The sequence below is a fragment of the Gadus macrocephalus genome, chromosome 1, assembly GCF_031168955.1.
Source record: "Gadus macrocephalus chromosome 1, ASM3116895v1".
Taxonomy (NCBI): domain Eukaryota; kingdom Metazoa; phylum Chordata; class Actinopteri; order Gadiformes; family Gadidae; genus Gadus; species Gadus macrocephalus.
The window spans coordinates 3,237,616-3,249,391 of record NC_082382.1 but is presented as its reverse complement, the minus strand read 5'-3'; the positions used below and the strand labels follow the sequence as shown (position 1 = coordinate 3,249,391).

Here is an 11,776-nt window from a genome sequence, read left to right as displayed (position 1 = left end):
CAAAAACACGTTGTTGATCGAAAAGTGATTCTGGCGATCTGAAAAGCATTTTGCAGGCATAAAAACAAGAAATGTTGATATCTCTGTCAATTTCAGTTCAAACGTGTTACTAAGCTTACTAAAGGGTTATTGGGCAATACTAAACCATTTGGAAGTGGAATACATTCGTTTTGAGTGAAATCAACAATGTGAGGTCAAAAACACGTTGTTGGTCGAAAAGTGATTCTGGCGCTCTGAAAAGCATTTTGCAGGCATAAAAACAAGAAATGTTGATATCTCTGTCAATTTCAGTTCAAACGTGTTACTAAGCTTACTAAAGGGTTATTGGGCCATACTAAACCATTTGGAAGTGGAATACATTCGTTTTGAGTGAAATCAACAATGTGAGGTCAAAAACACGTTGTTGGTCGAAAAGTGATTCTGGCGCTCTGAAAAGCATTTTGCAGGCATAAAAACAAGAAATGTTGATATCTCTGTCAATTTCAATGCAAACGTGTTACTAAGCTCAGCAATGGGTTATAGGGCCATACTCCACCATTTGGAAGTAGTTTTGAGCAAAATCAACCATGTAAAGTCAAAAACACGTTGTTGATCGAAAAGTGATTCTGGCGCTCTGAAAAGCATTTTGCAGGCATAAAAACAAGAGATGTTGATATCTGTCAATTTCAGTTCAAACGTGTTACTAAGCTTACTAAAGGGTTATCGGGCCATACTAAACCATTTGGAAGTGGAATACATTCGTTTTGAGAGAAATCAACAATGTGAGGTCAAAAACACGTTGTTGGTCGAAAAGTGATTCTGGCGCTCTCAAAAGCATTTTGCAGGCATAAAAACAAGAAATGTTGATATTTGTCAATTTCAGTTCAAACGTGTTACTAAGCTTACTAAAGGGTTATTGGGCCATACTAAACCATTTGGAAGTGGTATACTTTAGTTTTGAGCGAAATCAACAATGTAAGGTCAATAACACATTGTTGGTCGAAAAGTGATTCTAGCGCTCTGAAATGCATTTTGCAGGCATAAAAACAAGAAATGTTGATATCCGTCAATTTCAATGCAAACGTGTTACTAAGCTTACCAATGGGTTGAATGGCCAAACTCCACCATTTGGAAGTGATCAAAAAGTGATTCTAACGCTCTGAAAAGCATTTTGCGCTCATAAAAACAAGAAATGTTGATATCTCTGTCAATTTCAATGCAAACGTGTTACTAAGCTCACCAATGGGTTATAGGGCCATACTCTACCATTTGGAAGTAGTTTTGAGCAAAATCAACAATGTAAGGTCGAAAACACATTGTTGGTCAAAAAGTGATTCTTACGCTCTGAAAAGCATTTTGCGCACATAAAAACAAGAAATGTTGATATCTCTGTCAATTTCAATGCAAACGTGTTACTAAGCTTACCAAAGGGTTTTTGGGCCATACTAAACCATTTGGAAGTGGAATACATTGGATTTGAGCGAAATCAACAATGAAAGGTCAAAAACACATTGTTGGTCTAAAAGTGATTCTAGCGCTCTGAAAAGCATTTTGCAGGCATAAAAAGAAGAAATGTTGATATCTGTCAATTTCGATACAAACGTGTTACTAAGCTTACCAAAGGGTTATTGGGCCACACTAAACCATTTGGAAGTGGAATACATTCGTTTTGAGCAAAATCAACAATGTAAGGTCAAAAACTCATTGTTGGTCGATAAGTGATTCTGGCGCTCTGAAAAGCATTTTGCAGGCATAAAAACAAGAAATGTTGATATCTCTGTCAATTTCAATGCAAACGTGTTACTTTTTAAAAAGTGATTCTAGCGCTCTGAAAAGCATTTGGCACGCATAAAAACAAGAAATGTTGATATTTATGTTCGTTTCAGAAAAACAAGTCAATAACACATTGTTGGTCAAAAAGTGATTCTTAGCGCTCTGAAAAGCATTTTGCACTCATAAAAACAAGAAATGTTGATGTCTGTGTCAATTTCAATGCAAACGTGTTACTAAGCATACCAAAGGGTTATAGGGCCATGCTCCACTATTTTGAAGTGGAATACAATAGTTTTGAGCAAAATCAACAATGTAAGGTCAAAAACACATTGTTGGTCAAAAAGTGATTCTAGTGCTCTGAAAAGAACTTTGCCGGTATAAAAACAATAAATGTTTGTATCTCTGTCAATTTCAATGCAAAGTGTTACTTAGCTTACCAAAAGGGTAATAGGACCATACTCCACCATTTGGAAGGGGAATACATAAGTTTTGAGCAAAATCAACAATGTAAGGTTAAAAACACATTATTGGTCAAAAAGTGATTCTAGCGCTCTGAAAAGCATTTGGCACGCATAAAAACAAGAAATGTTGATATTTCTGTTTGTTTAGGAAAAACAAGTCAAAAACACATTGTTGTTCAAAAAGTGATTCTAAGCGCTCTGAAAAGCATTTTGCACGCATAAAAACAAGAAATGTTGATATTTCTGTTTGTTTCAGAAAAACAAGTCAAAAACACATTGTTGGTCAAAAAGTGATTCTAAGCGCTCTGAAAAGCATTTTGCACGCATAAAAACAAGAAATGTTGATATCTCTGTCAATTTTAATGCAAACGTGTTACTAAGCATACCAAAGGGTTATAGGGCCATGCTCCACTATTTTGAAGTGGAATACAATAGTTTTGAGCAAAATCAACAATGTAAGGTCAAATACACATTGTTGGTCAAAAAGTGATTCTAGCGCTCTGAAAAGCATTTGGCATTCATAAAAACAAGAAATGTTGATGTCTGTGTCAATTTCAATGCAAACGTGTTACTAAGCATACCAAAGGGTTATAGGGCCATGCTCCACTATTTTGAAGTGGAATACAATAGTTTTGAGCAAAATCAACAATGTAAGGTCAAAAACACATTGTTGGTCAAAAAGTGATTCTAGTGCTCTGAAAAGAATTTTGCCGGTATAAAAACAATAAATGTTTGTATCTCTGTCAATTTCAATGCAAAGTGTTACTTAGCTTACCAAAAGGGTAATAGGACCATACTCCACCATTTGGAAGGGGAATACATAAGTTTTGAGCAAAATCAACAATGTAAGGTTAAAAACACATTATTGGTCAAAAAGTGATTCTAGCGCTCTGAAAAGCATTTGGCACGCATAAAAACAAGAAATGTTGATATTTCTGTTTGTTTGGGAAAAACAAGTCAAAAACACATTGTTGGTCAAAAAGTGATTCTAAGCGCTCTGAAAAGCATTTTGCACACATAAAAACAAGAAATGTTGATGTCTCTGTCAATTTCAATGCAAACGTGTTACTAAGCATTCCAAAGGGTTATAGGGCCATGCTCCACTATTTTGAAGTGGAATACAATAGTTTTGAGCAAAATCAACAATGTATGGTCAAAAACACATTGTTGGTCAAAAAGTGATTCTAGCGCTCTGAAAAGCACTTGGCACGCATAAAAACAAGAAATGTTGATATTTCTGTTCCATTCAGAAAAACCAGTCAAAAACACATTGTTGGTCAAAAAGTTATTCTAAGCGCTCTGAAAAGCATTTTGCACGCATAAAAACAAGAAATGTTGATGTCTCTGTCAATTTCAATGCAAACATGTTACTAAGCTTACCAAAGGGTTATAGGGCCATACTCGACCATTTGGAAGGGGAATACATTAGTTTTGAGCAAAATCAACAATGTAAGGTCAAAAACACATTGTTGGTCAAAAAGTGATTCTAGCGCTCTGAAAAGCATTTGGCACGCATAAAAACAAGAAATGTTGATATTTCTGTTTGTTTCAGAAAAACAAGTCAAAAACACATTGTTGGTCAAAAAGTGATTCTTAGCGCTCTGAAAAGCATTTTGCACTCATAAAAACAAGAAATGTTGATGTCCGTGTCAATTTCAATGCAAACGTGTTACTAAGCATACCAAAGGGTTATAGGGCCATGCTCCACTATTTTGAAGTGGAATACAATAGTTTTGAGCAAAATCAACAATGTAAGGTCAAAAACACATTGTTGGTCAAAAAGTGATTCTTGTGCTCTGAAAAGAACTTTGCCGGTATAAAAACAATAAATGTTTGTATCTCTGTCAATTTCAATGCAAAGTGTTACTTAGCTTACCAAAAGGGTAATAGGACCATGCTCCACCATTTGGAAGGGGAATACATAAGTTTTGAGCAAAATCAACAATGTAAGGTTAAAAACACATTATTGGTCAAAAAGTGATTCTAGCGCTCTGAAAAGCATTTGGCACGCATAAATACAAGAAATGTTGATATTTCTGTTTGTTTAGGAAAAACAAGTCAAAAACACATTGTTGTTCAAAAAGTGATTCTAAGCGCTCTGAAAAGCATTTTGCACGCATAAAAACAAGAAATGTTGATATTTCTGTTTGTTTCAGAAAAACAAGTCAAATACACATTGTTGGTCAAAAAGTGATTCTAGCGCTCTGAAAATAATTTTGCAGGTATAAAAACAAGAAATGTTGGTATCTCTGTCAAATTCAATGCCAACGTGTTACTAAGCTTACCAAAACGTTATAGGGCCATGCTCCACTATTTTGAAGTGGAATACAATAGTTTTGAGCAAAATCAACAATGTAAGGTCAAAAACACATTGTTGGTCAAAAAGTGATTCTAGCGCTCTGAAAAGCATTTGGCACGCATAAAAACAAGAAATGTTGATATTTCTGTTTGTTTCAGAAAAACAATTCAAAAACACATTGTTGGTCAAAAAGTGATTCTAAGCGCTCTGAAAAGCATTTTGCACGCATAAAAACAAGAAATGTTGATGTCTCTGTCAATTTCATTGCAAACGTGTTACTAAGCATACCAAAGGGTTATAGGGCCATGCTCCACTATTTTGAAGTGGAATACAATAGTTTTGAGCAAAATCAACAATGTAAGGTCAAAAACACATTGTTGGTCAAAAAGTGATTCTAGCGCTCTGAAAAGCATTTGGCACGCATAAAAACAAGAAATGTTGATATCTCTGTCAATTTCAATGCAAACGTGTTACTAAGCATACCAAAGGGTTATAGGGTCATGCTCCACTATTTTGAAGTGGAATACAATAGTTTTGATCAAAATCAACAATGTAAGGTCAAAAACACATTGTTGGTCAAAAAGTGATTCTAGCGCTCTGAAAAGAATTTTGCCGGTATAAAAACAATAAATGTTGGTATCTCTGTTTCAGAAAAACAAGTCAAAAACACATTGTTGGTCAAAAAGTGATTCTAGCGCTCTGAAAAGCATTTTGCACGCATAAAAAAAAGAAATGTTGATATCTGTCAATTTCAATGCAAACGTGTAACTTGGCCATGGACCCCATCTGGAAATATTTTGTGCCAGGAACCCCCATAAAATGTGTGTAAATATGTTTAAAAAAAGTTTAACCAATTAACAATTTTTCAGTATTTCTGTCTGAAAATAGCAGATCTATGAGCTCACAACGTTTTGACGTGTTGTGATCTTGTAGATTAGTATTAAGTAGTGTAGTGTATAGTAATGTATTTCTAGAAATTAATGTTAACATGAATTAAGAAGATATATTGTGCACTCTTATCAGCTCACAATTAAATAGATTTAATTGTCACTAAAATTCTGAACCAAAATACCCATGTATGGGTAAAAAATAAATAAACTTACCATGCATAGTTGTCCACACAAACTGATTCCTTGAATTTCATCTTGTGTTTGCATTTTTGGCATCTCATCCATCTTCTTAGAAGCCTTACATCTGCATCCATTTGATTATTTGTCTCTGTCTTCTTTTAGATTTAGTTCTGCCTTCAATAGCTTAGCTCAGTGGCTAAACCAGGCATTATTTGGCTACGATGTGACTAGCTCCCGCCAGATTACGTTTGAATTGTATTATAGGTCGGGGTGACGACAAGGGTGAAACAAGCCAATCATAAATGCATTCACAGGCTGAAGGAGGAGCCATCCGGCCTCCTCCATCATATTGACTGGTTGTCAACTTGTCAATCACCTCGCATCACCGCTGTACTTTGATGAGTGACAACCGGTGACTGACAACCTAGACAGACACGCTCACTCAGCAAGCCTGCATTGGCATTGATTTTAAGGAATGAATACACGGTCTGGTAAAATGTCCGATACCAGTGTTCCCAGCGGCAATGCACAAAATACCGAGATAAATCCAGGTAGGCCTACTGTCGGGAGAAAGAGAAAGAAGTCAACAGCGGGTACTTCCAGTAAAAAGAAAACTACACCTGTGGACCATGCTGTTCACATGGACACCAACGGTGACGGTAAGCAAGACTGCGTGTTATCTTTTCATTAAAGTTGTTTGATCAGGATAACACGGACTGATAGATTTGTACTACATAAATCAACCAGATTGGTAGGGATGGGAATCGAGAACCGGTTCTTGTTCAGAACCGGTTCCCAGTGAACCAATTCCTTGGAATCGTTAGCATGCCTGCTTAACGATTCCGCTTATCGGTTCCAAACTCGGAACTTTGATTCATATTCGAAGTTTGTTTGTTTATTAATATTAATATTCAATATTTATTAATAATATTTTGACCATTAAATGCCTTCAGCAAGACCTATATGGTATAAAGCTCGGCCAAAAGCCGAGCTCCGAGGGTTTGTTTACCAGCGTTGCTACGGTTACCGTATCACCAGAGCTGCCAACTCTCACGGTTTCACTGTGTGACACACTCTTTTGCCTGTTTACACACGCACACATGCCACACATCCAATTTCTCACGGCAAAAAAAAAAATATATATGTATATATTTTGAGACGCGTTCGTTCCTTTCCAAACTACCCGACGGTAGATGGCGCTGTTGAGCGCCACTCAACCTGCATCCGAAGTTAGCGACAGAAGAATAGTGAGACGGCGGGAAAAACTACCTCGAGAAGTCAGATGGGAATGTAAACTCTCATCTGAGACGTTACTTACAAGGTATGTTACAATGAAATGCATTTCAATTGAGAACTCACTCTCTTAAACTTTAAATCTTGAAATTATTTGTTTGTGTTTGTGCGTGTCTGTGGACTTGATTTAGTGTGGTGACCTTAACATAAATAATAGGCTACAAGAAATGTGTGCAATAGAAGTAGGCATGTTCTTATAACTGAGAGTAGAGTTATTAAACCAACATGATCGCCATTTTAATTCTTTAAGGTTTCAAAGATGTCCCGTAAGAGACCTTTGACAGGACAAAAGCGAAACCTTTTATTTTATTTAAAGAAGCAGCCAAGTGAAAAAAGACAGAGAAACACAATGACAGAACAGCCAGAACAGCCAGAACCACTGACAGGACAACAGACAGAGGAGCAACACACGGGACAGAGGGAGCAGGAGACAGGTCAGCGAGAGCTACAGCCAGGACAGACTGACAAACATGCAGAGGAGCAACAGACAGGACAAATAGAAGCACATGCAGAGGAGCCACAGACAGGACAAATAGAAGCACATGCAGAGGAGCCACAGACAGGACAAAGAGAAGCACATGTAGAGGAGCCACAGACAGGACAAATAGAAGAACATGCAGAGGAGCAACAGACAGGACAAATAGCAGGACCAACAGAGCAGATGGAAGAAGACACAGAGGGACAGACAGAAGGGTCTCCCCCAATCCAACACCAGGGCCAGAAGAGTCGTGCTCTGGCTGGAGCAGCAACATATAGATCCATTTTCAAAAATGAGTGGACCTCTTCATGGCCATTTATTACGAGAGGGACCCTCATCACACACTACTGGTGTGCAGTGTGCCGAATTGAAAACTCCTGTTGCCACCAGGGTGTGACAGATGTAGTGCGCCACATAAAAACCAAAGGCCACCAAGAAAAGCAACGGGCTCTCCAGTCCTCAGCCACAATATCACAATATGCAATGCCCATTCCCTCTGTTGGGGGCATGTCTGCACAAGATGCTAAGGTATGATATGTGTAATGGTCCTGTCAAGGTTCAGTCAAGAGTTGTGTGTTATAGTTGATCACGGTAAAGTCATGGTTGATAGTTCTGACTAATTTGTGTTTTGTAGTGTAGTACAGTAGAATTTTCTTAATTTGAGATCTTAGTTGCTGAATGTGTTTTTTACCTGTGGCCAATTATTGCAGGTGATTTGAAATAAATGATGGTCTTTTGGGTTAGGGCTAATCATTTTTAATTTCTTACAGACAAGAAGAGCTGAGGTCAAAATGACAGCTGGGTTGGTAGTTCACAACATCCCCCTATAGCCTTTGCGGACCACCTAGGGCCTCTCCTAAAAGAATGTTTCGGAGATTCGAAGACAGCACAGGAGTACAGGTGTGCTAGGACAAAGTCATCCTGCATTACCAATGAAGCAATAGCGCCATATTTCACACAGGAGCTTGTGAAGGAGATGAAAAAAGCCCCCTATACCCTTGTTACAGATGGGTCAAATGACACTGGTATTTCCCAAACTATTTGAGATTTTTCTCCTTTGAAAAACATTTGCTTTGTGTATATTTTTAAATCTCAACAACATGAACATCTGTATGATTCTAACTTGTCATTATAGGAGTGGCAAAGATGAACCCGCTTACTGTCCGGGTCTTCATGGGCAGAAAAGTTGTCCACCAGTTCTTGAATATGTGCACAACAACTGTGACGAGATGTGGGACAGCAAGTGAGATCTTCACCAAAATGAACACCACCTTAGAGGAGCATGACATCCCTTGGGAGAACTGCATTGGTCTCTCAGTCGATAATGCAGCTGTGAACGTTGGATCACGTAATTCCATTGCCTCTAGGGTCCTCCAAAAGCATCCCAACACCTATATTCATGGTTGTCCTTGTCATGTGGCACATAACACCGCCAAAGCTGCAGGAGTGGGATTTTTTAAAGTGAGTTAAGGTCTTTACATGTAACTTTTTATTTGAATCCTAATTACATGCATTGACTGATTATGATTTGATTAATTGCAGGTGTCCCATTTTGATTTGGAGGACATGATAGTGGACATCGGTTACTGGTTCAAGGGTAGCACAAATCGGAAAGGATACCTGAGAGGTATGCATGTTTGATACTATTAAATGTAATATTGAAATGCTGAGCTGTAGAAAATAAATGATATGGAATTAAATGTCTGGAACAGAGTTTTGTGAGCTCCATGAAGCGGAGTACATGGAGGTCCTCCTCCATGTCTCGGTTCGTTGGCTAAGCCTTGAACGCTGTGCGACCAGGATCCTGAGGCTTTATGAACCTCTGGCCAGCTACTTCAAATCTGCTGGTATGGTCATCATTTATCTATTTCATTATGCAGCAACTACATGGATTGTTAGTCACATACTTGTATTATTGATAACCTCTTGTTTTGTGTTATTTATTGATTGATTCAAGATGAAAACCAGGCCAGGTTCAAGAGGCTTGTGCAGACGTTCACTGACCCCATGACAGAAGTGTACCTGCTGTTCTTTCAAGCCACCGTTCCAACTTTCACTACTTTCAACTTGCTTCTACAAAGAGAGCGGTCATCAATATTTATGTTGTATGATGAGGTGGGATTGGATTTTGCAGTTTCTTGCTGATATCTGCAGGGATCTTCTAAAACATGTTTCACCCACTATTTTGTAAATGTCTGTTATAGATGGAGAAATTTGTACGCAAGCTTTGTTCAAAGTTCATTGTTCCAGCAGCTCTGCAGGGCCTTGAGGAGCCTGGTGACATTGCCTTTGGGGAGACGGCAAACCATTTGCCAGGTTAGTGATTGACTATTATTATGATCAAACACTGTGCTATGTGATCAATAACATGTGACACGTAGCCTTGTACCTAGCATTTTGTCACTTCATGAGTAGAAACCTATTAAGGTGTGTGGTAGTCCTTCCATTAACAGTGGGCTTCTGGTTGGATTTCTTGCCCTATATGTCTAGCTGATATTGCAGCATCAGCATGTTAAACCATTTATGTTAACATGGTATGCTGTATCTCTAACAGGAAGAAAGTTGAACATTGGGTTCACAACCAGGGCTAAACTCAACAGGCTACTTGACGAGGGTGACATCACACCACAGCAGGTGGATTCATTCCATGAAGCTGTGTTATGTTTCCTGACAAGTGCTGTGGCCTATGCACTAAAGAAGCTGCCACTGAAAGAGCCACTGCTCAAACATTCAAAATTTGTAGACGTACGGCAGAGGGCTGAAAGTGACATCGGAGATGTCCTGTACTTTGTTGAAAGGTTTGTTTCTTTTCCCTCTAATTATTGTCTATCATCTTAGCTAAAATATACTGCTTTTTATGATGATATATGTTCACTCCTAAACATGAGCTATTCTTATATGGCTTCTCCTCAAAGATGCGTATGAACTGCTGTTGGTTGATGACAATATACCAAACAACTTGTAACTACTTTCATAAATAGGTTTCCCCATCTCCTCCCATACCATGGTCCAGAGGAGCATGACCTTCTGGGTGAGGAGTTTCTAAGTTATCAGACCATGCCAATGATATCCCTGCAGGATGAAACTGAAATGGAAAGCTTCTGGGCTGAAATGGCAACCCGGAAACATAAGGTAAAACAATTAATTTTTTTGTGTTTCCATTTGGCAGCTGTGGCTTGGCTGTTTTGCTTGTCGCATGTATATATTGTCATGCATTTTCCAAATTTTGCATATTTTTATCTGAACTGTGTTAATGGATCAACCTACAGTATACTTACAGTTTTAATCAATAAAAAATCAAGGTATGTTTTTCCATTGTGTTCTTGATGCATTTTCCATAGGTGACAGGAGCCAACGAATTTCAGAGGCTTGCTGCCGTTGCCAAGCTGGTCCTGGTGTTGCCCCATTCCAACGCAGACGCTGAGAGGGTGTTTTCAGTTGTGGGACTGAACAAAACCAAGACCAGAAACAGCCTAGCACTGGATGGCACCCTGTCCTCAATAATGACCATAAAGATGGCCGACCTGGAGCCCTGTTTCAAATGGGAGCCCCCCTCAGATGTCCTCAAGGCCTCCAAGAAGGCCACAGGCCAGTATAACCGTGCCCACAGATCATAGACGAGGACTAGCTTCTGATCTGCATCTGATACGGATGACTTCATTTTTTGTTATTTTTGTAATGCATTCATCTTTTATTGCTTGAAAAAGTTGTACTGTTTGAGCACTGTTTCTAATGGACCATGTGGTGGGAGGCTTTGAATGAAGAATAATTGATCTCCCTAACTAATCTTGTCGTTTTTGGCTGAACATAAATCATTAAGTGCTCTTAAGAATACAATTATTCACAACATAGGTTAGGTTTCAGTTCAGAATTTGTTTAATACCATTGTTGTGGTCAAAATATCAATCAACCTACCTAGGTCAAATCTTACACTGGTCTATGAATAAGGCTATGTTGTGACACATAGGCAGTCATTTAGGCACAACAATAGTTTTCTGGTTTAATGTCCAACTCCAGACTAGGCCCTACAAGTCCTGATGCCAAACATGAATCAGAATAAGTTCAGGTATTGCACATCTTTAGCAGACCACCCAAAAATCCACTATAATGAAGGAAATCACATCTACTTGAATGAATTTCCTGGGGATGGACCTTCAGCTATGTCTTTGCTTCACATAATATAACCAATATTGCCCATCTCCAGTGAGCCGCCCCTATCAATGGCTTGGGGCCTACCCACAAACCACCAAAATGCAGGGTACAACATGGGTTCAACATCCAATTAAATAAAATTCTCTCAAATCTGAGCCTGCGTTGTCAGGGGTACCCCCGACAAAATCTCACTCCAAGGTTTTTTGAAAAGTTGGCAGCTCTGTATCACACCAAAAACTGGTGTGATTGTATGCATCAAAACAAGGCTTCA

General features: G+C 38.6%; 1 protein-coding gene across 2 annotated transcripts; it reads left to right on the top strand.

Moving 5' to 3' along the window:
• The first annotated feature begins 6,621 nt into the window (after nt 1-6,621).
• On the top strand, nt 6,622-11,474 carry LOC132465808 (zinc finger BED domain-containing protein 5-like). 2 transcript variants are annotated; one of them, XM_060062614.1, is made up of 9 exons: nt 6,622-8,378; nt 8,489-8,814; nt 8,896-8,980; nt 9,066-9,200; nt 9,311-9,468; nt 9,558-9,669; nt 9,908-10,151; nt 10,335-10,485; nt 10,695-11,474. In XM_060062614.1, exons 1-9 carry the CDS (start codon nt 8,330-8,332, stop codon nt 10,968-10,970), a joined length of 1,536 nt encoding a protein of 511 aa, XP_059918597.1. In that variant the 5' UTR covers nt 6,622-8,329; the 3' UTR covers nt 10,971-11,474. The 2 variants fall into 2 exon arrangements, with proteins under 2 accessions (XP_059918597.1, XP_059918607.1); XM_060062624.1 differs by having other exon boundaries at nt 10,335-10,384; nt 10,695-10,800.
• Nucleotides 11,475-11,776: the final 302 nt, after the last annotated feature.

Coding starts and splice junctions, on each gene's coding strand:
- LOC132465808 (XM_060062614.1), top strand. CDS start 8,330: ATGAAAAAAGCCCCCTATACCCTTGTTACAGATGGGTCAAATGACACT. Junction 9,469..9,557: donor TATTTATGTTGTATGATGAG/GTGGGATTGGAT, acceptor TGTCTGTTATAG/ATGGAGAAATTTGTACGCAA. Junction 10,486..10,694: donor TGGCAACCCGGAAACATAAG/GTAAAACAATTA, acceptor CATTTTCCATAG/GTGACAGGAGCCAACGAATT.